This window comes from Canis lupus, chromosome 3, assembly GCF_048164855.1.
Source record: "Canis lupus baileyi chromosome 3, mCanLup2.hap1, whole genome shotgun sequence".
Classification (NCBI taxonomy): Eukaryota; Metazoa; Chordata; class Mammalia; order Carnivora; family Canidae; genus Canis; species Canis lupus.
This window is the reverse complement of record NC_132840.1, coordinates 11757068-11784885: the sequence shown is the minus strand read 5'-3', so window position 1 is coordinate 11784885 and position 27818 is coordinate 11757068. Positions and strand designations below refer to the sequence as shown.

Sequence of the window (27818 nt, the reverse complement as noted above, 5' to 3'; positions counted from 1 at the left end):
CCCGCCCCCCGCGCCCCGGCGGATCCCTGAGCGCGCGCGCCCCCCTGCCGGCAGCCGGGCGCGGCCGCAGCCCGGAGCGTATATAAGGGCGGCGGGCGCGCAGGACGGCCGAGTGCGGAGCCGAGCCGCGGGGACGACGCCGCGCTCCCGAGGTCGCCGAGCCGCTCGCCATGGCCAGCCCGCAGCCACAGCCGCCCTACCTGCACCTGGCCGAGCTGACGGCGTCCCAGTTCCTGGAAATCTGGAAGCACTTTGACGCAGACGGTCAGTACCTGTCAACTTCTGAGCCCGTCGGCCCGGGGCCGCGGCGGGGAGGGGGCGGGGAGGGCGCGGCGCGGGGGTCCCTCTGCCCCGGGCGCTGTTGCGCCCCCAGCCTGCCGAGGTCGCGGCCGGGAGCGGGGGAGGCGCCCGGCTGCTCGGCTGACAACTGCCAGCAACTTTACTCCTCCGACACAGACAGACGGCGGAGAGCCCACCGGCTCTGGCAGCCTCATTCCGGGCGAGGGGAGCCCCCACCCCCACCCCCCGGCGGCCGGGCCGGCCAGGCTCCCCACCCTGCCCCTGCCTTCCCATCTTCTCCGCCTTTCTCTTAAGGTAATGGCCTGCCTTCAGCTGCTGCAGCCACAGGTCTCAAAAGCCCACTTGCTTCTTTCTTGGGGTTACCCTTCTAATACCGGCTCAGCCCCCCTTCACTGTCCTGGAGGTTGGGGCCAGCTGGGGGATACTGAAGGGAAAGCCTTGGCGTCGCCAGACGTACCGGCCGGGGGTGGGAGCGGAGAGGGACGTCGGGGCCCTGAACACCCCTTGGGCTTCCTTTGTCCATTTCCCATCCTCCCTGGACAAATGGGTCCCCTATAGAGCAGCAGTGGGTGTGGTGGGGCAGGGTTGGGGGGCCATCCGAATCTGACCTATTCCCTCCTGGTGATAGTCCTGGGTGCTTTTGGTGACACCATCTCTGGATTGGGGGGTGGGGGACGCAATCTTAAATGCCTACTGAGACACTGACTCACCCAAAAATCAAGGGCTGGACTGAATGACCTTAGGACGCATCTCTCAGTGCTGGTATTCCAAGAGCCTATGATGGTCTGACTGAGGGATAAAGAGCCCCCCCCCCCCCGCCTCTTTAGGAGCTTCTGATATCACTAAAGATGTTTTCTCCACCCCTCCAAGAAAATTAAGTGATCTAATTCCCTTCTCTGAGGTCCTGGCTGGGATGGGCACCCAAAATGTTATGACATCTCAGATCACTGGCAGGGCGTTGGTGTCGGGTGTTTATCCTGGGACTGACAGGGGTGGGGGGGATGGGAACCAGAGGAAGGATCAGTGGCGGCTCACTTAAATCCTTCCCTCTGCCTTCCTGCACCTGCAGGGCTAAGCAGAGGCCCTCTGCCCAGAGGGCTTGGAGAGGCAAGGGTTAATGTCCAGTAAAGTTAATGAGTAAAGTTTTGCTCCCTTGGAGCCAACTGAGCTTGAGAGCCAGGCGGAGGACTAGGCCCAGCTGGGGCCGTGATCTGCCTGCGAATTACCGAAGGAGGTGGATAGATTGTTAAATCTGTAAAATGGGGCCAAGGAGGGGTGTACTTTCAATCCCCAGCTGGTGCCATAAAACTGCCTCGGTGAAAAGGGCTGTAAGGTGCAGCCTCTTGGTACCCGGAGGACGTGCACATTCCCTAAGGATGCATCTGCCAGTTTATCTGCACCAGAGACTGGCATGATTCAAGGAAAGTTACCAAGTGGCCAAGGTTATACTACCGGCCTCCTGCCAGATGAGTCAGCTCTAATAAACGGAGGACTCCGTAGCTTTACCCCTGGCCTCGTGGGGACAACCAATAGCACTCCCAATAATCCTGCAAATCCTTACATTTATCTGAGACCTCATACTGTTCAAAACACCATCACACCTTCTGGAGTCCTGGTGAGGCTGCTGGGCAGGCCGTGGTGTCTTTTGTGCAGATGAGGAAACAGGCACGAGGGGTGAGTTCTCAGAGGCTGGTTCTGGGCCAGTGTTCGTCCCCAGGTTTGGGGTCAGACTTTTAGGTTGGGGGAAGGGTTTTCCCATGATGATAGGTACCAGTTCCCCCCCACTTGCCCACAGAAGAGCCTCCACCACTCCCAGCCTCGGAGGGGATGAGCCTTTCCCCTAACCTCAGAAAGGGGTTCTTGTCTTGGCTGGAGCAAGGAAAGCTAAGTTAGCACTAGATGCAAGAGCCCCCCAAAGACCCCCAAAGCCATTGTGCCTCTGGCTCCCTCCTGCTTTGATGTGAAATGGGAGCCGAATGCCTGCTCCCTGATTCCTCTTCCACACACCCCGTCACCCTCTCTGGTCACTGCCTCAGGGAGGCCCCCAGGAGGAGCCACAGACCTCAGAGAGAAAGAAGACAAAGGGGCTTACAATGCCAGAGATGGCACAGAAGCGATTCAGGAAAATGAGGATACGGCCAAATTGGAATTCCACTGAAGGACCGAGAACTAGGCTGTGGACTGCCTTGCTGTGTACCTACCCTGCCCAACCCCTCCTGCATTCCTAGAGGCGGCTGGGGTGCCCATCCCAATCCCCTGAGGCGCTCCCTGCCCTATCTGGGCCTTCCCCTCACCAACTCTGGCTTCTGTTTTCATCTTGGGGTTTTTTCCTGGTATGAAGTCCCTGTGCCACTTACAAACTTAATGAGCTCTGGGACGACTTTCCCTTGCAGCCCACCAAGTCCCTGGAGCCCAGTTAGGCGTAGCCCCCAGGGGACAGAACCACTGGCCCAATCCTCCTGGACCCTCTAGGAAACAAAGACAAGGCGACCTTAGGAGAAGCTGGATGCCAGACAGTGGAGATGGGGTAGGGGGGCCCTGACCCTAACTCAGCCCATTCCTCACCCAGAGAAAGAGTCATCCGGGTGACTTTGCCTTAAGAGTTAGATTCTTTTCACAATCATCATCACTCTTGTGCAGAAAGGAAGGAGTGGGTGTTTGGACAGAGAAAAACTGGGACTCAAAAAGGCAAAGTTCTTTCCACAAGATCACATGGCAAGGGGGGGGGGGGCAAGAAATCCTATCTCCTAGTACCCTGCACCATCCCTGGACTCTTCCTTGGCAGTCACTGAGGTCATGCATTTGGGAGGGTTTGGGTGTCATCTCTCAAAGGCAGAGGTAGGGAAGACCGTAGCCAAGCCCACGCTATGACCTACATACCACCTCCATGCTCTGAGTGACCCTTACATGACCCTATGTGTCTGAGTCCGCTGTCCAGGTGTTGCCCGGTCACCGCTTTGCCAGGAATGTCCTCCCTCTGCAGGATCCAAGCAGTGAGGGATGCCCAGCGCAGAGCTCACACTGTCCTGTCTAGGTGGATCTGACCAGACGGGCTCCCAGGCTCCTGTTCCGCCGATGACCAGTAGGAATTTCCATGGAGAGCCAAGGTGTGGCTCAAGAGGGAACAGCCTTTAGGAGCCACTGCAATCACAGAGATAAGAGGGGTTCACTCCCAGAGGCCAGGGACATCCTGGGTCTAAGCAGGGGATGTCACTCATCCCCAGAATCTACCTGACATAGAAACACTCTCATGTGTACAAAAAGGTTATATGAACCGGGGCGTCTACTACCGAGTTCTTTGGAATACCGGAGATTTGAAGGGAAAGGTGCTTCACCAGGGAGCAGAAAAATGAATTGTGCCATTCTCTACGGGGGAATATTATGCAGCCAAGCAGAGTGAGGTGGAGCATTTCCACCGATGTGCCCAAATGCCCGAGCTGTACTATTAGGATTTTTTTTTTTTAATGGTAGCAGGACATGGTTACCGCATGAACCCATTTTCATTATTCACGAAACGCATACGCTAGAAGATACTTGAAACATGTTAGCAGGGAATGGAGAATTCTCTACTCTCTCTACAGAGTGGAGGAGGTAAAATTAAAAGGCATTTGCTTTTATGAAGTTGATTTCTGTAGTGTTTGAAAATTTTATAAGAGCTTCTGTTTCTTGTGTGAATCTGCAAAACAGTAACGAGGTAAAAAGAGATACATCTCCAGGTGTGCGAATCTGCCCAGACTCTTCGGGGCGTTTGCCTGCCTCCGGGTGGCCCTGGTGACGCAGGGAGGGAGCCCAGGCCCTACCTGTGGGGACCTCAAGACCTTTGCAAGTTAGACCCTCCTCTGTCCTCCTACACCCCATGGTGAGCACAGAGGCTCCGGGACCAGGGACTGGGAGGAAGCTAAGCCACAGGGCCCGTCCAAGGTGGCGAGGGGCCTGAGCAGCTTGCCCTGGGATCCCGAGGGAAGGCTCTTGGAAGAGTAAAGAGGACTTGCCAGACAGGGTGACACTCTCCGGGATAGATGAAGTAGTTACACAAACACTAGAACATTTCCAGCGCAGTGGGACGGTGCTGTTCCTACGATGATTAGAGGACTCGTTAAAACGATCACTTCCAGGCCCAAGAAAGTCAGAGGGGTCTGGCGCAGGGAGCGGAGATCGAGCTGTCTTTACACGCTGTCGCCGAGTCCCCGTGGGGTCTGTGTGTCTCATCTGGGACAGCAGGGCATGGATTTGGGGTTCCTGATGGCAGGATGTGGGCTTCTTTGGGAGCTCCCCCTGTCCCACCTGGGGTAAGCCCTAGGATTCAGTCCCCCACCCTGTTTGACCCCTAAACCCCCGCACCCTTTGCTCACAGTGCCCTTGCTCTATGCATCTGCAGCCAGTGGTGGCGGTGGCCCTGCGCCGGTGGCCCTGCAGCCTGCCCCTGGGGGCTGATTGCACCAGCCCGGGAGCCACGGTGTCTGCGAGGAGCTGGGCTCCCCCGGGAGGCAGCCCCAGGACGAGTTCTCACAAACAAGAGGCTCGAGCCGCCTCCCAGGGCAGCCAGCAGCCCAGCTCCCAGCTCGGCTGGCCTCTTCCCCCCTGGGCCTCGGTGGCTGTCCTGGCCGAAGGGGAAAGCTCTTCCCACACCTGGGGAGCCAGAATTATGTGATGGGGAACCACACCTGGGGAGCAGGGTTGAGGCTCCTCGAAAACACCACCTCTCCTGGCAGCTGTGCTGGTAGCTGGTCTGGCCCATGGCGTCCCAGGCCCCTGTTTGCCCAGCGGGGCCCATCGGGGCCTCTGACCTCGCTGGGCCCCCCGGCTCCGCCTTGGCCCTCTGCTGTCCACCCTGACCCGCCTCTGGCCTCCGCATGCCTGGGAATCGGCCGGTATTGGGCTACCAGAGGTCCTCAGGTTCGGAGGACCCAGCCCAGCTCCAGAACCACTGTTCCAGAAGCTGCACAGCCCCGGAACTCAGATTAAGAGTTGTGTCTGAACATTCATCCGGTAGCTGTTTGCACTGTGTTTTTTCACCCCTGGAAGCCACTGGGAGAGTTGTGTGCAGGAGCGTGTGTGCACGTGTGTGTGCTCATATGACTGACAGGCCACACAAATGTAGGTGTGGGCAGGGGTCGTCCCTGGGATGAACAGGGAACCAGGCTGTTGACTGTAACTAATCTCTTTCCCCCTCGAACTCCCCCTCTCCTCACCTGTGTGCTTACCTGGCCGAGCCCTGAAGACCAGGTGGGCCGGGGAGTGGGACGCTCCTCGTAAACAGTGCATACCCTGGAATGTAGTATTAATACCAGGGCGGAATCTGAGGAAGCCAAGTTCTTGCCCCAGAGGGTGGTGTCTGGCTGTCCCAGAGGGTGCTCAGGCCTGTGGGGCCTGAGGGCTATTTGCCTTTCCATAAATTTGAACTCCAGACAGACAACCAAGTGGCTTGGTCTCATGAACACTTTCTTAAGGAGGAAATCTGAAACTTAGCAACTCCTGTCCTTGAGTCCTCTAACCTGTGCGTCTCAGAGAAACAGACTGGTGAGTGCTACTGCGGCTAGGCCAGTAGTTCTCGAACTTGGGCATGTGGGAGGGCCTGTGAAAAACAGATTCCTGGGTCTCACTCCCTGCGCTCCTGCCTCTCCTGCCTCGGGAGATCTTAGGTAGGGTCTGGGAGTCTGCGTTTCTAACAAGCTCCTGGATAATTCCAGCGCTGCTGCTCCACAGACCCACTTGGAACAGCCAGCACTTCTACTCCAGGCCTGCTAAATTAGACTCTCCACTTTAATAAGATCCCCAGGTAATTCCTGCTCACCTTAACATTTGAGACTCACCGTAAAGCAGTCCTTAACCCTGGCTACACATTAGAATCACCCAGAGAGCTTTGAAAGCATGCCCAGGAGAAGTCCCCACCTCGGCCGTCAATTAAATAAGAAGCTCGAGAGGCGGGGCCCAGGCAATGTTTTTTTGTTTTTTTTTAATTTTTTTATTTATTTGTGATAGTCACAGAGAGAGAGAGAGAATGAGGCAGAGACACAGGCAGAGGGAGAAGCAGGCTCCATGCACCGGGAGCCCGACGTGGGATTCGATCCCGGGTCTCCAGGATCGCGCCCTGGGCCAAAGGCAGGCGCCAAACCACTGCGCCACCCAGGGATCCCGGCAATATTGTTTTAAAAGCTTCCCAGGTGACTCTGGGTACGGCCTGGGCTGCGAACCAGGAGTATACTCTTTGAGGTGAAGAGTTTACAGCCATGGACTGGTTTAGAGGGCAGAGTATAAAAGCGATGCTTTCCATTCATGTGAGATTTTACACTTTCCAGAATGCTCTTCTCAACATTACCTCGTGTGGCTCTCACAACAGCTCTATAAAGTAGAAAGGGCATGCATAGGTATACTCGTTTTAGAGATCAAGGAATTGAGGCTCACAGATGCTGACTTGCTCGATGTCACATGGACAGTCACAGAGCTGGTGGCGGAATTACACCTCTTACTCCTACCTGTCCAGCTCTTAGAAAATCTGTACACACAAACCTCAGTGAGAAACAAGTAGCCCTCTTTCCAACGTGGAGCACAGCAGCCTTTCTTTGGTCAAGGCTTTCCAGGTGTCTGTAATCAGCTTAATTGTAAAGAAGTGTCTCTTTTTAAGATTTTATCTGTTTATCTGAGCGGGAGCGTAGGACGAGTGGAGGTGGGGAGGAGCAGACGGAGAGAGAAGCAGACTCCCTGCGGGCATGGAGCCTGGATAAGGGGCTCGATCTCAGGACCCCGGAATCATGCTGTGAGCCGAAGGCAGACGCTTAACTGACTGAGCCACCAAGGTGCCCCCCAAGAAGTCTTGTCTCAGTTTAAAGTGGGAGAAACTGAGGCATGGTGGTGGTGAGGCATGGTAGCAAGAGGCCAGTAAGAAAAGATGCAGGGTCCCTGACTCCCACCCCGCCCCCTCTTCCTAATGTTCACGAGATGTGGCTTGTTAGGAAGGTAAGGAGTGGCAGTTGCTATGGCAACCACATTGTTATCAATGCCCATCCACATGAGGTTTGCTTGGTGGCCAGTCACCCCACGCCCTGATAAGAGGGTCATAGAGAAAGCAATCCGTTTGTCTAGTGCTGAAGTCGGCCTTGGGAGGATGTAGGTCAACCCATCCTCCACCCCGGACCGGGGAGAGCAGCTGCCGCCTGGGTGATGGATGGGGGCTGCTCTGAGGGGGACCAAGTAGCAAAGACCTTTACCCCCCAGTGATGGAGGACACCCCTCCCGGGCCGCACAGCCCCTGCTTCCCTAACCGACCCCTGCTCCTCTCCCTCTGCCGTCCGCTGGTAGATCCTGGCAATTCTTGTTTGACAGCCTCGCCCCACTAGACCATTGAATGCTCCTGGGAATAAGCCCACATCTAGAACATGTCTAGAGCTCCCTGAGCACCGGGCACAAAGTGGAACTGTTGTTTACTTCCAACAATCTAGGCTTGTTGATTTGAGCCACCGTTTGTCCCTTTGTTGGGGATACAGAGGGGAAGCGGTAGGGGGATTCCTAGCAGGGTGCAAGGGGCTGGCCAGCCTCTGGGACCCTCCTGCTGCCAGGCTGTGCCAAGTGCATTTGGGGAGGGGATTTCTTTCTATTGTGGCACCCTCCTAGGCTTTGGTTATATACCTCTCTTTCTCCTTCTCCACCTGATAGCTGGGGCTTCTCAGGCCTTCCCTGCCCACCACCTACCCCATCAAGTAACCCTGGCCGTCCCTCTCTGTTCTGTTACATCATTTTTCCTCTCCCTTGCTGTCTGTCTGCCCCTGCCCCATCCCCACCCAATAAGATCATAAGCCCCATCCTGGCAGACCTTGTCTCGCTCACTTTTACACCCCTGGTGCCTAGCGTACAGCAGGCACAAAGTGGATGCTCAATAAATGTTGAATGAATGAATGAATGAATGAATGAACGAATGAATGAAACCTAGATCAGGAATTAGGATACTCCAGTTCTGGTCCTGCCTTGCTGTGTGTTCTGGAACAGATTGCTTACGTTCTCTGTGCCTCAGATTTCTTTGTCACAAGAAGAGGCTGCAGCACTGCCATACTGTGATCCTGTGTGTGGCAGGATTGCAGCAGCTTGGAAGACAGGAGCTCAATCTCCTGCATTTTCCTATCCCCACCGTGCAGCCTACACAGGGCCCTCCACGTAGTGAGGCCTCACATTATCTGCTGAAGCAAAGAAAGGAGCGAATGTGCTCTGGAAAATTAAAAGTCTATCTGTGAGGCGTTACTGCCGTTCACAAGCATCCGTGCGCTCCTGCTGGGCAAGACGCTGGCTGATTGTCTGGTTCTGGAGGTCATTAGACCACCTTAAACCTTTCTAGAACAAGAATAAACAAATACATTTATTCTTCGTAAGCTTCAGAGAAACCCCGAGGAGAAGGTGGGTCCCATACTTCTGTGCTTGTCTTCTTCCCGTTCACACTGCTCCAAGGGACGTGGCTCGGTGCCGGCCTCACCTGCTTCGGCCTCCCTCTGCACCCCAGAGCCTCCCAGCCTGCAGCCAGCAGCCCAAGGCCAAGGTGTCCCCCAGGCTGGGCAGTTGGCAGAAACACGAGCCGCGGTGGGAATGACCGCTGGCATCCTGGAGGCGCAGTAGGGGCCAGCACGCGCCACGCGTTATTGTTCCACGGAGTCTTCGCTGCTGACCGCATGAGGAAGGCACCGTCATTATCCCTGTTTTATAGGTGAGGAAACAGATCCCGAGAGGCGACATCCCCAAGCGAACCAGCGAGTGATAGAGGCAGGAGAAGAACTGGGTGCGGGCGCCTCTGCAGAAGTGTCAGCAACCCGCCCCGCCTCCCCTAGAGCAGGTGCCCAGCCAGCAGACTAGTGGCAAGCAGGACCCACGCTGGTGGCGGGGGGTGCCCGACAGAGCTCAGTGGGCACTCCCTCAAACCCATCCTCCCAGATCATTGCAGGGAGTGACGAGAAGAGAAAAATTAGTTGTTCCTTCAGCCCAGAGGCATCATCCACTAGACTGCCTTTTGCCTAGAAAGCCCTTGGCTCTTCTGGACACCCCCTCTCCAGCGGGCCTCACAGGCCAGGAGACACACGCTCGTGCAATTTCACCAAGAACGATGACCACTCTAGGCCTGGGGAAAAAGGGAGCTCAAGTCTCCTTTCCCCACTCCCGAGATACAATCACATCTTTTCTCTGCAGACAAAAATACATCATTTATCTCAACGGGATTCTCTCCACGCAATGTTTAGTGCGGCAGCTTCTCCACTAGGGGGCGCCTCTAGGGTTAGTTATTGGGAATCGAAATTCTCAGGGGATGAGGTGGGGGGAGGGTGAGAAGAGCCCCCAGTCACCCCATCCCACTCCCAAAGGCCAAGTTAAATACTCCTTTTTCATTTTCTTTAAGATTTTATTTATTTATTCATGAGAGACACAGAGAGAGAGGCAGAAACAGAGGGAGAAGCAGGCTCTGTGCAAGGAACCCGATGTGGGACTCAAGATCCCAGGATCACGCCCTGAGCTGAAGGCAGATGCTTAACCGCTGAGCCACCCGGCATCCCTCCTTTTTTTCATTTTGTTTGTTTTGTTGGTAATCCCATTGGCCCTTGAGGAAAGCTACCGATTGACTATTCTCTCTAGGAACTTTGCTCCATTGTTGTACATCAGATTTGAAACTTGACTTGAGGCCAGTGGCTTCCAAACTTCCTGCACATTGAAATCACCTGGGGAGCTTTTAAAAAAAGACCATGATGTTTCCTTCACACCCCAACCCAATTACATCAGCATGTCTAGGGGGTGGGAGCCAGACATCCATATATGTTTTTTTTTAAGATCCTAGGAGATTCCAATTTGGGGGAGTGTGGAGAGCACTGCCTTTGGCCTGACTTGCCGCCCACAGATGCCTCCTCGCAATCACAGCAGAGACGAGTGACCTTAGCCAGGGACTCAACTCACCCAGGCTCTAGGCCATCTGGGTTCAAGACTTGACAACCTTAAAGGTCTCTCACCACTTATGTGATCTTAAAAGTCAGGCACTGACCTTGAGGCCTGGTCCTGGTAACTGCAGTGTTCACTCGGATTTGACCCATTTCCAATGACAGGTTCTGGTCATTGAACTAGAATAGCAACATTTGCAGTCCACGCATAATGGGTGGCTTCATAGGCTTTACACACAAAATCCCACTTAATTGTAGTAACTCATTTTGCAGCTGACATGGGTTAAATGACGTTCCCAAAGTCACACGGGGAACAGGCTTTGACTCCATTCACAGACCCCACAGCCTCCCTCCCCATTACCAGCAGCCATCGCCTCCCCTACATAGAATCCCCGGGGCTGACTCTCTCGGGTGCCCCCATCCCGAAGGATAGATGCCCTTTCTCTTCCCTTCTGGGTTAGTGTCCCAGAGCTGTTGTAACAAATGCCACAGACTGGGTGGCTTAAAACAACGGAATTTTTTTTCTCTTACAGTTCTGGAAACTGGAATTCCAAAATTAAAGTGTCAGCGGCCTGGCTTCCTTGTGGAGGCTCTCAGGGACAATCCTTCTGTGGCTCTCTCCTAGTTCCTGGTGGCTGCCACCAATCCGTGGTGTTCCTCAGCTTGGAGCTACATCACTCCAGTCTTTGTCTTTCCATAGTCTTCCTTCCCTGTGTGTCTCCCTGTGTCTTCACATGGCTTTCTTAAAAGGACACAAGTCGGGGCCCCTCGGTGGCTCAGTGGTTGAGCTGCTGCCTTTGGCTCAGGTCATGATCCTGGGGTCCTGGGATCAAGTCCCAGTTCGGGCTCCCCACAGGGAGCCTGCTTCTCCCTCTGCCTATGTCTCTGCCTCTCTCTCTCTCTCTCTCTCTGTTTCTCATGAATAAATAAAACTAAAAAAAATAAAATAAAATACACAAGTCATTGGCCTAGGGCCTACCCTAATCTAGTATGGCTTGTCTTAACTCATTCCCCTGTTTCCAAGCAAGGTCCCATTCTGAGGTTCTGGGTGGACATGGGTTTGGCAGGGAGCAGAGGGGACCCTTTTCAATTCCATAGACCCTCCCACTCCAGAGACCCAAATTCTGTCTGGGACCTTATTCACCCCTGTAACCAGGCCTGCCACTTGCCAACAAACCCGGATGCTGATAACCTGTTGTCCCCGTTGGATCCTAGGTCCTGGGGCTTGCCCAGCCAGTTACAGACAGTTCCCGGCTTGTTCCACTTCTACCAGCTTGGCCCAGATGCTGGTCCCAGTGTTTTCTGGCTACTGAATGTATACCCCAAAGACACATGGTTGTTCTTGCAACTGCACAGTTGAGAAGACTCTGAGAGCAGGACCCCCATCCCTAACACCACACAGTCCGAGGCTAACCCAGACACCTGCTGGTTAGCCAATGAGAAGTCCTCCCTGAAGCTGCGCCTTCCCCATCCCCCTACCCCCCATCAGTCTTACTATTTAGCTCCAAGGTCAATTGCTTTTTTTCTTTGCTTTCTTCACAGGAAATGGATATATTGAAGGTAAAGAGCTAGAAAACTTTTTCCAAGAGCTGGAGAAGGCAAGAAAAGGCTCTGGCATGGTAAGCCCAGTACTCTTTCCCATTGTTTGATTTTTCTATCATCCTGGTCATGGCTTTGGTCAGCGTTGTCTGTCCCAAGTTATGCATTGCATAAGCCAGCCTGACACCTCTGGTCTTTGACCTTCCAAGTTTTTATTTTATTTGTAAGGATTTTTTTTAATTGGAATAATCCCTTAAAAAGAAAACTTGGGTGTCTAGGATTGAGGGGTATTCATGAAAGGATACCAGGGGTTCCTGGGCTCCCCCACCCCACCAACTGCGAATCTTTGTATATGTGCATATGAAAGATTTTTTTCCCCTAAGGAATAGTCCAGAGCCTAGCTAAGATTCTCAGGGGGATCATGACTCGATTAGATACCTCAGGGGTTTCAAGTGTCTTTATTCTGGACCAGAGTTTCTTAGCCTTGGACTATTGACAGGGCTGGATAATTCTTCATTGTGGGGGGCATGTAAGATGCTTAGCAGCATCACTGGTTCTCCCCATGAGATGCCAGTAGCATCCCCTCCAAGTTGTGACAATGAAAAATGTCTCAAGAAATTACCAAATGTCTCTGGTGTGGGACACAGAATGATCCCCACCAGAGAACCACTGTTCTAGACCAACAGTCTGGAATCCTCAGCAAGGAGCTAGAGAAGAGGATTGCTCCAAACCAGCATCTGAACCAGATAGTACTGACTGGCCTCGCTCGTGGAGGTGTCCAACTGCCTTTCTTAGCCTGCCTGCAGCGACTCCAAATCACGTCCCAGCCCCTTAATGGCAGGGTCACTGTGGGGCCTGTAGTCACAACCTGGCGCTCTTAATTCACTAAAGTCCTCTTTAGAGGACTGTCTGAAATACCGAAAAGCTAAGGTAATCGGAGCTAGTTTATTGTGATTCCTACGTCTGGTTCTCAGATACACACAGACTCATTACCTCCCCCCAGCTCCCGCTGGTCCTTTGGGGGTCTCCCCTCTCTCCCCTGCTGCGTGTCTGTTGGTCAATCTGCTGCTTCTTAAGAAATCTTCATGGGGCAGTTTGGGAGATGAGTCACAAATCCACCAGTGAACTCCCGGCCCGAAGCTCCACGGACTGCCCCAGCAAGGAGGAGGTCCAGCCATGGGCTTAGGCGATGGGGGTGATTCATGAGTTTGTTTATCAACTGTTCCCTCATCACTCCTCATTACTAGGATAATGAAGCCTGGATCACTGAAAACACAGGCTTCAAGACTGATTCTGGGATCATGAGGTAGGCGGAGGAATGTGTTTTTATGAAGTGCTTCTAGTCTGAAATCTTAGTCATCCCTTCCTCAGATGGCACCATGGGTGTTTCTCAAGGCTGTCAACAAAAATCTCAACTGACACCGTCCAGGACTGGTGTTCAGTGCAGCTGTCATATGGTAGAAGGAATATGGTCTTAGAAGCAGGCGCCACAAATTGCAATTCTAGGTACGCCGGCCGGTGACCTCAGAAGACGCTTCACCTCAGCCTGCATTTGTGTGTAAAATGGACAGGCTACTCACGTCACTGAGGCTGTTGTTAAAGCTAAACTGGATGACCTCGCTTGTGATAAGAGCCTAGGGACATTCTGTGCATAGTTGTAAATGTAAGGCAATAAATACTGATGAATAAATAGTGGCAAATTGAAACCAGTTCCCAGGTAGAAAGCAATAGAAGGGATACAGAAAAGACTGTCTTCTGAAGAATTGGTAGTTTCCCGGGCCCAACCAAGGACGTGCACAACCCACCCAGAAGTCATCAGAGAAGCCAAGAAGAGGCACCAGCTGCTCCAGTAGACTCGCCATTGGTGAGGGAGGAGGAGGAGCTCATTCATGCATATAGTGATTCAGCAGCACCCAAAACAGGCTAAGATTTAACAATCTCGGAGAGCCTTAGATTTAAGGTAGGCAATGATGCGCTAAAGGAGCGTGTCAAGTTCTCTGCCTTGGTAGTAGTCACAATAATCTAGTGGATAATTTAAATTACCTCTCAGCTATTGGAAGACTGTCTCCTCACATTCCTCCTGGCATAAAATCAGAGTGAAAAATACGGATTGCCTTTAGACCTGAGAGAAGAAAATACGCAATTTATGTTGGTTTGGTGCAGTGCTAGTACCTACTGGGGTGTCCTGGAATAAGTGGGTTGTATTAGAAGCTGCCTTGGTAGACTGCTGGGGCCTCAGTTCTCACATCTGAGTGATGGGAGTAAGTCCTCGCCCTTCTGATTGAGCTGTGGTTTAATCCCATCTCAAAGGCAGTGGGGCAAATTTAATTACACAAATTACATGGTACAGGTGAACCATCCTCATGTGACTGAGCCTCAAAGGAGAGATCACTTGGATTTGAGGGACCCTGGAAGAGAAGAGTGCAGCCCTGACCACTCAGAGCATTGACCCAGCCTGAACAGATTTGGGGTGCAAAATGAATCGCACTACTGCCACACCAAGCGGGTGGGAGATCCATGGTTCACGTGGGGCCCAGCAGCACAGTCAGCCTCCTTTGTCTTTCCCCAGATGTCAAAGAGTGACAATTTTGGGGAGAAGATGAAGGAGTTCATGCAGAAGTATGACAAGAACTCAGATGGCAAAATCGAGATGGCCGAGGTGAGTCCTACTATCCTAGCTAAGAGCTACACGGGAGGGGCCATCCATCACCTCTGCCACACACAAGTATTCTTCTAGTCTTCTAAATGAGGGGGTGGTCTGGAAACCCCCACCCCACCTCTAGCACTTAGGCTGACCAACAAGAACAGGTGGGACTTTTTCTGTGTCTCACAAGGAAGGAAGCAACAAACATTGGCCTAAGACAGGGCTGGAGACCTTAAATGCTCTCAGGGTGCCAACAACTATTGCATATGTGTGATGAGCCCAGCTAAAGACAGAAAGGAGCAGAGCAACGAGAGAACAAGAGAGTTCATGCCCCACCTAAAGGCATCCAAAGGCAACATTCTTAATTAATTGATTTTTAGGTACACAATTTATATATAGAGCATGTATCATTTATATGTAATATATATACACACATTTATATTTGAATAAATGCATATCGTTAAAACATAAATTGAAGCATATTAAAATTTTTAAGAATTTATTTGAGCAAAAATTGATTCAAATGGGGCAGCACCAAACCAAAAATGGTTAGGAACACTCCACCAACTGTAGCTGGGGAAAGACTCTTATAGAGAAGAGGTGGGAGCAGAGCAAGGAAATTATTTGATTGGCTATTTGACATTATTTGATAGCTTAAGTGGTTGCATTATTTGGGAAAGCCTCATTGGCTGTTTTGACTGTTTCAGTTCGGGTTTGCTCACATAGGCTCCTAAGGCATTAAGGCCACCTCAGTTTAATGGCTTCCTTGTTTGACTAAACAATTTATGCATACACACGTACACACGTTCATACATGCACAATACATATGCATGTGTGCGCCAGCCTAACCACACACCTCTGGCCACCAGCTTGTCGTGTAGTCTAGGGGTCAAGAATAATGGAAGCAGCACACCAATGAGGGCATAGCTCCTCCCAGGTGACTGGGTGGGATGCTGCCTTCAGTCAGTCCCCCAGAAGCAGAGACTGAGGCAGAGATTCAAGTAGATGGGATGCATTGAGAAAGAACTCTCAATACCAGGAAAGAGCGCAGCAGGAAAAGGCAGAGGAAGGAGCCAAGGAAGGATGTGGTCTCAGCTGGAGCCTGGTCTTGGCCTGATCTCACCGGGAGCTCCGGAGTGTGGATTGTGCCACACTTGGTCTGACCTCGGGCAAGGGGTGGGGTGGTCCTTTGCACTCCCATTTCAGTCATTGCATACAGGCTGCCCCCTCTAGGTGGGGGAGTTGGGGAGGAGGGCTGGAGCAACAGTGGTTTGGTGGAAGGCAGCTGTGCTGCAGGGGGCAGCTAGTGGCCTTTAGTGGTCATCCTTCACTGCATGAGGGATGGCCCACCAGCCTAGCTAAAGGGGATCTAGGAAGGGCCCCAAGAGCATAGATGCCTACGCTGCAAGTCTCAGAAAATCCTGACTCAAATGGGCTTAGCCCAGGGGTTACCAGACTTTTTTCTGTAAAGATCCAGATTATGGTAAATGTTTTAGGGCCTGTGGGCCATACAGTCCTTGTCCCAATTCTTTCAACTCTGCCACTGTGGCACCAAAGCAGCCATAGACAATATGCAAATGAATGGGCATGGCCATGTTCCAAGACAAGTTCATTTACAGAAACAGGCATTGGGCCAGATTTGGCTCCTGTGCCATTTTTTACCTACTCCTGCCTTAAACTAGAAGAGGCTCCCAATGAGAAAAGCCATGGGATGGGTTGGCTCCGGATGAAAGAAGCCAGGTCCTCGGCCCTGCTTCTCTGCAGTCCTCTGCTCCCAAAACAGCTTCACCCTCAGGCTGGTAGCAAGATGGCTGGATGGCATCACATCCAGATACAACCATGTCCAGATCCATCTCTTTTCCCCACTCCTAGGAGCATGGAACCTTTCCCAGGAGGACTTTTCGCAGACCTCCCCTCACATCTCATTGGCCAGGTCTTGGTCACATGGCTCCTCATAAACCAATCATTGGCAAGGGAAGCAGGGTTCCCCCATTTAGTTGACTCAGACCCAGGAGGATTTGCCTGTGACCCAAGGAAGCTGAGAGCAAAACAAGTAGGGGACAGCCAGCAGCATTTGCTAAACAAGAGTCTTTTTGCATTTTCTAAAAACCAGATTTGCTGAGGTATAATTCACATGCAATAAATTGCATCGAGTGGAAGTGCAAAGTTCTGTGAGTTTAGACAGTTGTGTACAGCCATGTAATTATCACTGCAATCAAGATGCAGCACTCCTATCACCATTAAAAATCCCAGGCAGCCACTAATCTCAGATTAGTTTGCATTTTTTTAGAATTTTATATAGACGGAATAATCCATTAAGTATTCTTTTGAGACTGGATACATGCGTTTTATTTTAAGATTTTATTTATTTGAGAGAGAGAACACATGAGGGAGGAAAAACAGCAGGGGGAGATAGAAGGAGAAGTAGGCTCCCCGCTGAGCACGGAGCTGGATGTGGGGCTCATCCCAGGACCCTGGGATCATGACCTGAGCCGAAGGCAGATGTGTAACATGTTTAACCAACAGAGCCACCCGGTGCCCCTGGATACTTGTATTTTAAAGTGGCACCACCTTCTGTCCCTCCAGCTGCTCATCCCCTAAGATGTGGGGTGACCCAGATGCACTTCTCCGAACATCCTTCCTCCCTTGTGAAGGGCTATTCTGGGGGAAAAAGCAAATTGCGAATCCCCCACTGCCTTGCCGCTGGCCATTTACCATCCTCCCTCCAGGAAAGTCTCCTCTGCTCCCTGGGAAGGCCCTCTGTAATGTCTGTCGCTCTCTGGCCCCCACAGCTGGCGCAGATCCTGCCAACCGAGGAGAACTTCCTTCTGTGCTTCAGGCAGCACGTGGGCTCCAGCACCGAGTTTATGGAGGTGAGGCCAAGGCGCTGCCTTTCTCCCGTGTTCAGAGCCAGGCCCACCCAAATGCCCGGGAATGGTCCCCTGGGAGATGCTAACCACCCCCCCACACCCGAACGCCTCCCCCTTAGAGCTCCACTACTCAGAGTGTGGTCCATGAACCAGCAGCATCAGCATCGCCATCTACTGAGTGCTTGTGAGAAATGCAGAGTCCCTGACCCACTGAATCAGAATCTAGATTCCAAAAAGATCCCCCAAATGACATGAGCGCGTCAAAGTGTGCAGAATATGGTGAGAAGTAAGTCTGGGCAAGTACACTTGGGAAATTCCATGTACACACTTATCTCCCCTTTGAAAATTGGTCATAGACATTTGTATCCTGGGGTCTCTGAGAAATCCTGCAGTGAAGAGACCTGCTTCACATCATTTGGCTTCAAGATGTCACATACTTTGTTCTCAATAACATTAGTGTCCCTTGAAGTCAAGCTTCCAAGGAGCATGCATTTATGTATCGTTCCAAAGCTGGAAGAAGACCCAGGGGGAATTCTATTTGCAGTATCTTCCGGTTCTGATTCTTCACTGTGGTCTGGACTGCAGTGCCCCCCTTTAAAAGAGATCTTTGCAACAGAAATGCTTTGAAATCCCCATGTGAAATAAAACATCCGAACTCATGTGGGGTTTTTTTTTAAGTAATATTCAACCACTAGATTGAACCATGTGAAATTGCTGATCTTTGACCATTTTTGATTTGCAAAGATTGGTTATCCCAAATGGTTCCACCAAGTACACGACTAATCCTGATACCCAGCAAACTACCAATTATTTCTTGGTATTTTTCCGGATGCAGCACCCTAGTCATTCAATATACGTGTCCCTCGGAGTGAAACTCAACCCATACCCCCCGCACTTTGCCTGCTATAATGCTGACTGGCTTTCAACTTGACTTGAGTTGCCATTCCCCGTGTTAAATCCACTCCCAGACACCGGTAATCCCCTCTCCGTGATTTACTGCCTAAAACTAATGGCGAGTTAGCCCAGAAACCCACTGGCATGGAGTTCCCCACGTGGGTAGCAAGTTGGTTAGAAATAACCAAGTCTCTGGGCAGAGAAGTCAGTTTTTAGGTGGCAGCTTGCCTAAGCATCAGATATGGATTGAATTTTATGGCACTTTAAAGGATTTTCTCCAGTTTTTTCAAGATGGGAAGATTCCATAAGCTGGTAAATGACATTCTGACATTCTTAGCCCTCCTCTAGTGTGTCTGGGGGAAAGTCTGCAACTACTTGTCAGAGTGCAAAAGGGAGCATTATGCCTGATGGCTCCCTCCCTGACTGGGGGGCAGCGAAAGCTTGGCCACTATTCCACCTCTGATCTGGAAAATGGGGATAACAGTAGTTTGCAGGGGAGCAGAATTGCTTAAAGAGAAGCAAAAAAAAAAAAAAATACAACCTTTCTCTGTCTCTGTCCCCTTCTCTCAAAGTCATTAGAGGTTTCTCTGTGTCATTGACATGATTCTATATTTTTATCTGTCTTTATCCTTTAATCCACAGTATAACTGCTGAACCAACACCCCCACCAAGTTTCTGGGGACCCACTATCCCACAGCACACACACACACACACGCACACACACACACACACACACACACACCCCGATTGTCCATTTGTTCCATTTTTATCAGCTGGAAACATGAATTGGTCCCTCTGCTGCCCTGAAAAGCTAGTGCGGTCAGAAAGCTCCATCCCACTGCTGAGCACAACATTGTAATTTCTAATTTTAGTGACGCCTCAGGATTTCTTTGAGATTTCACAAAGCCCAGGTCCCTTGAACTCTTTTCCTTGAATGGGAAGAGAATGGCCCACTGAAGGCCGAGCACAAAGTGCTGGTGGGCAGAGAAGTGAGCGGGAGAGTGTGGGGGCGGGGGTGGGGCGGGGAGGGAGGAGGTCAGCCAGCTGGGAGGATCTCTCCAGAAAAAAAGCAAAAACCAAAGTGATGCTTTGCCCTGAGTGGGGACTCGGGCCCCTTTGGGTTGCCCTCCTTTTAGGCAACTTAGTGAGTATCTGCCTTTTTTCCCTGTCAGGACTCAGATGAACTAATTTTTTTTAAGATTTTATTTATTTATTTATGAAAGACACAGAGAAGCAAAGACATAGGCAGAGGGAGAAGCAGGCTCCTGCAGGGGGAGCTCAGTGTGGGACTCAATCCCAGGACCCCGAGATCATAGCCTGAGCCAAAGGCAGACACTCAACCACTGAGCCACCCTGGTGTCCCAGATGAACTAAATTCTAATGCACTAAGTATATGCAGGTGGCTGGTGAAGTCGTATCTGTAAACCTGCGCATATTAGTACTTTCTCAAGGGCAGGCTTTCTGGGCCTGGGAAGAAATATTTTGATGGAACCAAAGCATTTTTTTCCCCCCAGAGAAAAGATGGTCCCCTAATCAAATACCACCTATCCAAATTGTCTGTGGTATAAGTCTACCCTTTCGTTGGGATTTGCTCACATCTTAAAACTTTTTTAAGAATCAGGATTAAAAAAAATACTATTAAATTTCCTGAGCCACCACTATACCAGGAGAACTACACAGTCTTGTCTGCTGATGTGGAAAAAAGATTCTGGGATCTCTAAAAACTCACACTCCTGACAACAAAAGGGAGACATGAAATGGCGAGGGGAGGGGAGGCAGGGGATCCAAATTTGGTAAAATAATTAATGCCTGCTGATTCTCAGTAAACCAGGTGTCACTGGTGTCCACTGCGCAGTTTGAGCTGGGGAAGAAGAGACAAAAAGTCAAGGGGCGAATACTTGAAAGAAAATCTAAGAAATATGACCAGGAACCTACAGAGATCAAAGATTTGGGGAAGTGGAGTTCTCTAGACTGAGCACAGATGGGGTGGGTACCTTAAAACAAAACAAAATGGAGAAAGGAATGCTTTTGGCCTTGAGATAGTCTGAGCAAGCTGACTACACTCCCAGCTCTGCTCCCCCTCAGACGTGGGTGCTGTGTGCACCATGACTGGAGGGATGGAGGAAGGAATACAGTGAAGAGTAACCAAAGCCTGTTTCTGCCCCTTCCAGAAGGTTCTGACCCTTGCTCCCTCACCCCAAGAATGAGAAGCTTCCAGAGCAGTAAAAGAACACGCTATATGCCCACAGCAAAATCGGGTCCACTGGACCCTAGATCTAGAAGTTGCTTGGTTAGCACCTCAGAAAACCATAACCCTATCCAGAAAAAGAAGAGAAAAGAAAACCATAACCCTAGTTACAAAACAACCCAAAAAGAGACCCCGGCTTGTAGCCAGTTGGGGTGGAGAGACATTGTCCCAGCAGGTTTTTTCCTTCTCTATGTGACCTTGGCCAAGACACTTCCCTTCGTTTCTTCATGTGACACAGAAGCGATGGAGCTAGACCATCTCCATGTCCCAATCCCTCTGTAATATTCTTGAACATCAAGACCCAGTCTGGTCCACTAAAGGAAATAGGAAGGAAGCTCAGACATGTTGGCAGGTCTTTGCAAACAGGTTGGCATTCCCCTTGCAGGCTTGGCGAAAGTACGACACCGACAGAAGTGGCTACATTGAAGCCAACGAGCTCAAGGTAGGATGGGCCTTGGGGACGGCACGGAAGGCACAGAGAATGGGACTGAGGCCCGGGGGCTGGTAGGTTTAAGGAACCCGGGGAGGGGGGAGGCGTTGGATGAGGAACCAGGGTTGGTAGGCTGCTTGGGAATACTTAAGCCTGGCTCGGAAACGGGGACGTGTTCAGGACGGCCGGGTGAATTGGTAACGTGGAACTGTAGGGCCACCATGGAGCTGGGCCAAACTATACTCGTTTGCAAATGAGTGTCCAGGACAGGCACCTTCGTGGCAGTTCCAGCAGGCTGGCCTCCCGGCTTGCCCCCCTACCCCTCCATTCCTCTGCAACTAGTGACCCCCAGGCCCTGTGTCCTGGGCTCTCTGAGGGGGTGAAGTTGCATCCAGGAGGTAGCTCCAGGCCTTCGTGGCCATTCTGCAAGCATTAGGGATTAGCACATTATGAGGGATGTCGACCATCCAGGTGGGAGACCTCAGAAAACAAGCTGACTAGTGACTGATGGAGAAGGAATGGGGGCGCCGGCTGAGTCAGGAGCTCTGAGGAGACCTTTTGTATTCTAGGGATTTCTGTCTGACCTGCTGAAGAAGGCAAACCGGCCATACGATGAACCCAAACTCCAGGAATACACCCAAACCATAGTGAGTGGGCTGAAGGGCCCCTCCCCGCTGCAGACGCACAGGACAGGGGGCGCCAAGCCAGTGGGATTCTGGGTTTGCAGCGTCTTTTGTTGGCTGAGTCTTCAGACCCCGGTGAAGTGACTCCCAGTGGCAACTGGCAGCAGAGATGCCGGTCCCTGGCCCCACACACCCTGTCTGAGGTCCTCGCTGAGCTAGTGTGAGACTGGGAGCATCTGTTTCCATGACAACCTCCAGAGCTCTGGGAGAGGATGGGCTTGGAGAGGGTGGGCCTTGGGTGCTGGCCTGCTGTGCTTCTGGGGCCCCGAGAAGGGGAGAGAGGAGCGGGGACCAGTTTAGACCATGCTGGCCTCTGGCCCCCGGGTGACCTCGGAGGAGGCAGGAACACACCCACAATCTCCCCTTCTCTCCAACGAGGGGATGGCAGGTCAGGGCCACATGAGGGGTCAGAGCCAATCACCCAGCACCTCTGTCTGTCCCCAACAGCTGCGGATGTTCGACTTGAACGGGGATGGCAAACTGGGCCTCTCGGAGATGTCCCGGTAAGTGCCCGACCTCACCCCTGGGGTCACTCTTCCCGGGACCTCTGCAGACCACTCCGTGCCACCCTCCCTGGCTCTAAGACCAGTCAGTGGGGAAAGTGACAGGGTATCATGAAGCTCAAGACCAAGCTAGAGTGAAGGCACCTCAGTGTGTCCGTGTCCCTCCTTGTAGAACTTGCCACTAATTCCTAATGCCCAGAGACTGCTTCTAGAACTACGGGCGCCGCTTCCACCCCCAACCCCCCTCCCACCCCTGCGTACCGTTGTTCTTGCCTCTGCCCTGTCTCCTAAGCTCTGCTCTAACACTTTCTTTCCAGACTCTTGCCTGTACAGGAAAACTTCCTGCTTAAATTTCAGGTAAAAGAGCCACTCTGCTTTCCTTCCCTTCCCTCATCCCCATGCACAGCACCCTGCCACCCTCCTGTCTGCCCTCCAGCACACACATGCACATTCACATACATGCACACGTGCACACACCCAGACACACTCGCTCACACACATGCACACATGCAGACACATAATGCTGGTTCATTTGTATATACATACAGACGTGCAGACACATACGCTCGCTCACTTGTGCACACATGCACATGCAGACACGTGCTCGCTCACACATGCCACGTGTGCACACACATGCACAAACTCGTACTCATTCGTGTACACACTTGCACGTGCACGCACACACACACACACACACTCTGCTGGGCTTCTGCTTCTCTCTTTAATACCTCGGGCCTTACAGGGCATGAAGCTGACCTCAGAGGAGTTCAACGCGATTTTCACATTTTACGACAAGGTAAGAGGGAGGACAGCATGGGATGGAAAAGCAGGGGTCACGTCAGCAGGGGAGCCCCCAGGCCCAGGTGGCTCCACTTCGTTCAGAGTCAGGAGGTGCTCAGTACTGCGCCCTCCGAGCCAGGTCATAATGTTGCACTGGAGCCAAGTGCTTTGCTAGGACGTTGGGAGGGAGAGGCCCTCCTTACCGCCCATCACCCCTCCTTCGCTTGCCCCCAGCTGTGTGGCTTCAGTAGCCTTCCTCATAACTAAAGGGTGGGGGTAAACTATAAATAAGCCCCTGTGCCTGTCCTGACATCTTAGGGAGTTAGCTAAACGCTTCCTGAACCCCATTTATATGTTCAGTGCAAATGAAAAACCTCAGACGTAAATTTGCCCTCAAGTGTCCTGTTCCTGCCTTGGCTGGTAAAGTCAGCAGTTAGGTGTTATTTTGACACAGTGCGGTGTGAACGCCTTTGCGCAGCAGGAAGGGAGGTCAGGCTGCAAGCTCCCTGGGATGAGCTGGGGGAACTAGGAGGCAAGCTGGGGAGAGGGTGGGGGCCGTGAGTACTAGAGCTCTGCGCTGCCTCTGCTCCCCCACCAGGACGGGAGTGGCTATATTGATGAGAATGAGCTGGATGCCCTTCTGAAGGATCTGTATGAGAAAAACAAGAAGGTAAGCAGCTGAGAAGCCTGGGCAGGTGGTCCTTGGGCAGGAGACAGGCTCCTGAGGGGCGGGGGGGGGGGGGAATGTGGGCTGCATTTTGCTCTCCTCTCATCACCCGTTACTAGGCAATGGCAGCTTGGGGGCTGTCACTTTTTGTTGCTGGTTGGATGCTTGGGTGATTGGTTTATGTTTCTTTTCACTGTAGTAAAATACACGTAACCCAAAGTTTACCATCTTAACCATTTTTAAGTGTATCCTTCAGCAGTATTAATACATCCACATTGTTGTGCAGCCATCACCAGCACCACGTCCAGAACTTTCTGCCCCGTGCAAAACTAGAACTCTGCACCCATTAAACAACCCCTCTCCATTTCCCCCCTTCCCCAGCCCCTTGCCCCCACCATTCGACTTTGTCTCTGATTTGACTGCTCCGGGTACCTCACAGAAATGGGATCATCCAAGACTTGTCCTTCTGTGACTGGCTTACCTCCCGGAGCATAATGTCCTCTGGGTTCATCCATGTTGTAGACGTGTCGGCATTTCCTTCCTTTTTAAGGCTAATATTCCAGTGTTTGCATTCACCACTTTTTTATCTGTTCATCCATCAACAGCTACTTGGGGTGTTTCCACCTGTTGGCTCTTTTGAGTGAATCTCTGATGAGGCACCGGCAGCCTGTCTGGCGAGGTTCAGGCAGGGTCGGCCACGCTGCCATCAAAGACAACTTTTTCCACCAGGAGAGATATGGGAAAGAGGGGGCCGGGTGGAGGTGAAGGGATTCCAGATTGATTAAATGCAGAGTCCAGAGGTGAGCAAGAGGCTGAGAGGAGCCACGGAAACATTTGTTCCCCTCAAAGCAAAGGCGGAGGGCTAAACTATTACTTTGCTTGGTGGCGTCGCTTCCAGGACAGACAGCAGGTGGCAGTGGGCTCATCCTGGGTCCCAGGGTCAGACGGTGGCAGGGGGGACCGCGAGCCGGCAGCTGTCTTTGCAGCCACCTTCCCTCACCTCCTGGAAAATGCCTTTTTCTGAGCAAACGGGTTTGCTGTTTTAATTAGATGATGAACACTCCATGAGTCCTTGTGTTGCCTAACCGCCTTGGCTGCCAGGCAAGAGCTAAATTTACTGCTCCGTTTCAGGGGGAAAAATTCACTGCAGCCTCTGAGTCTGTCTCCCCTTCTAGCTGCTTTCTGACTGTTTCTTCTTTGTCCTGAATATCATTCTTCATTTCTATAATCCTACATTAATTTTGTTACCTACCTACAAGTGGCTTTTGAAAGAGGCAGAGAATAAATTATAAGGGAGCACGTACTTCTTAGGAAGAAGGACATCTTCACAAGGAATTTGAACTCGGCAGATTCTTTCCTGGCCCCAAATTCTAGGAGAAAATTATTTATGCACCCTTATGAGTCCAAGAGATATTGGGCATCCTAATGGAAATTATCTTTAACTCTAATTATATTAATGAGGCATAATTATTCTCCATATGGCCCTGTTCTACACCTGAGGCTGATCAACTCTGAAGGCAAGCATTAAATCTAGAGTGACCTGAATTTTCTGCTCATTGCCTCGCTGGGCTTTTTTTTTTTTTTTTTTTTTTTTTAAGATTTTATTTCTTTGAGAGAGGGGATCCCTGGGTGGCTCAAAAGTTTAGTGCCTGCCTTCGGCCCGGGGCCTGATCCTGGAGTCCCGGGACTGAGTCCTGCATCGGACTCCCTGCATGGAGCCTGCTTCTCCCTCTGCCGGTGTCTCTGCCTCTCTCTCTCTGTCTCTCATGAATAAAATATTTTAAAAGAAAAATTGAGAGATAGAGCACAAGCAGGACAGAGGGACAAGAAGAGGGACAAGCACACTCTCTGCTGAGCGGGGAGCCCAATGACATGGGACTGGGTCCCAGGACCCTGAGATCATGACCAGAGCAGAAGGCAGATGCTTAATGGACTGAGCCACCCAGGTGCCCCTGGGCTCTTTCTTAATTACCACAAAACACAAGTCCTGTGGCCAGTTTCACTCCAGATGTGAAAACAAAAACAGGTGTTGGGGTTACGAACTCCAACTCTGAAGGTTAGAGAAGGAACTACAGCTGTTTACCTGGGAGTCTTCCACCTGTACAAAGCTCAACATGTGGCACCTGGGGATGGAGAACATGATCAGGAGCCACAGGACCATAGCAGCAGCTCCTGTGCTGGGAAGAGAGAGGCCACTTTTTTGTGAATCCACACGGCAGATGCACATTCCATTTGAATGGTGCCAAGTCTGTGATCCAGATTCTGAGCAGATTCATGTTTGAGGCTTCTGAGGGACAGTCTGGTGAGATCCAACCTCAGTATTTCTCACCACTCCTGAGGCAACTGCAGCCCACCAACTCCTTCCCCAGCTTCGAGCAGAACTTCTAGACGTAGAAAGTGAGCTGCCCTCTCCCTTCTTGCTGCTAAGATTCTTGATGCCACATTGAATCACTGGCGAGGGGCAGTTTCAAGCTCCAGGTTAATATATGGGGTCCCTCCCTTAGCTCCTAATTTGAATGGTAGGTAGTATTATGGACTAGGTGTTATGTCCAGGGACTTCACTTTAGGGAAGATGTTTCCCAAAGCTAGAGATGCTTGTAGAGTGCCTTTGAGGTGGGTGGTGGCACAAAACCAGCAGTCAGTCAAACAACACAATAAAAGGCTGACCCTTGAGCACAAAAAAGGAGGTGCCTGAGGACAGGTGAACCAGATAAATAGACTTCGGGACTCAGGAGACTAAGGATATTTGTGGCTGTAGACTTGGTCTAGTCCTTTAGCAAATACCACAGTCTTTTTACGTCACTTTTCTCATTAGCTGAATGGGGGAAAAAGACCATCAGCCTGAAAGGGGAGGTACTAAAAAAAAATTGCCAACATTTTCAAGACAGGTAGAGAGGAGGGAAGGGGTGGAAGAGGGAGAGTGTGTGAGCGAGGGAGAGAGGAAGAAAGGGAGAGAAAAAGTGTAAATGGTTGATACCTTTACTATATTTCACACCTGTTGCTTATTTTATCCAGATCAATTCTTGTAAAGCATGCATTCAACACAAGGCATATTAGGTATTGACACTGTTTAATGTTGGCCTCCGTTGTACATGAGACAACGGCCACGTATGTCTGTGGGTCACCTGTCTTCGTGGCCCCTGAAGTAGGCAGGTTGAGCTCTGCTGCTGGAGGAGGCAGGAGTTAGAATTCTTGCTGACATGGGTGGGGTTTAGGGAAGTATGGTCTGTGGGGCCTGCTGACACCACCAGGGAGCTCCCGGGCTGCAGGGACCCGCGCTGAGTACCAGAGGCCCAGGGAGGCGGGGACTCGTATCAAGTCCCCAGTCCCGCAGAGAGAGTGACCGCCGTCAGGAGAGCAGCCGATTTTGGAGGGCATGGTAGTTGTCAGGGGCCTCGCTAGGCGGGATTCCCCGTCATCCCTCACTAACCATCCTAACACCTCGGTGAGGCCCCGCTGTGCCTGTGCCCATCGCACAGATGAGGCAGCTGAGACTCAGAAACGTTGGATACTTGCCCCAAAGCAATGCAGCCAGGATGACAGAAAGGGAGGCTTAAGGCAGGGCTCTCGGACTCCAAAGCCCACGTTTGCAGGGATGGGATTGGAGGAAGGTCCTGGCGGGTGGGCTTGTGAATGAGTGGATGGGCCGCCCCGGGGGAGCCATCCCGAGAGGGGCTCTGACGCCCTCCCTGTGTCTCCCAGGAAATGAATATCCAGCAGCTCACCAGCTACAGAAAGAGCGTCATGTCCTTGGCTGAGGCCGGGAAGCTCTACCGCAAGGACCTGGAGATCGTCCTCTGCAGCGAGCCCCCCATGTAAAGGGGGCCGGGGGGCGGCTCCCGCACCTCCCCCCCACCCCGCCCCTGCTGCCCTGCCCCGGCCCCGGAGCCCCTGAGCGCCCCTCCCCGCCCCTGCAGCCTGCGCACCCCGCACCCCGGCCTGCCGAGCAGGAGAGGAGAGACGGAGGGCGGCGGCCCAGGCCTGCGGGCGCCCCCTGCGCCGAGGGACCCCCGCCGGGCGGGGCGGGGCGGGGCGGGCTTCCCCCTTGGCTGATGCATGAGCTCGTCCGCTGTAAGTTCGGCTTCTCCGCCCACGGGAGCGGACCCTTGCTCCCGCCCCCGCCAGCACCCGCCCGCGCCCCCAGGTCCCCACCACCTGGTGACGGCGCAGCTGTCGTCTGAGTCCCCGTTCCCGTCCTCGCTCCGCGTGCTCCCTTCCTCTGTGGGTTCCTCGTCTCCTTGTTTACCAAAGAGTTTACAGACAATAAAGTGGAAACGTCCCGCGTGGAAGCTCACCCAGTTCCGGTCGGGTGGGGTGCTTCCCTCTGCAGTCAGCAGCCCTTCTTGACAAGGAGAGGGCCT

At 52.1% G+C, this 27818-nt stretch overlaps 1 protein-coding gene across 1 annotated transcript; it reads left to right on the top strand.

Annotated features, from left to right (window-relative positions):
- Window positions 1-99: 99 nt before the first annotated feature.
- Window positions 100-27746, top strand: CALB2 (calbindin 2). The gene is made up of 11 exons (XM_072811363.1): window positions 100-264; window positions 11742-11818; window positions 14308-14397; window positions 17175-17255; window positions 20780-20836; window positions 21394-21471; window positions 21955-22010; window positions 22328-22367; window positions 22753-22806; window positions 23389-23460; window positions 27160-27746. Exons 1-11 carry the CDS (start codon window positions 171-173, stop codon window positions 27274-27276), a joined length of 816 nt encoding a protein of 271 aa, XP_072667464.1. The 5' UTR covers window positions 100-170; the 3' UTR covers window positions 27277-27746.
- Window positions 27747-27818: the final 72 nt, after the last annotated feature.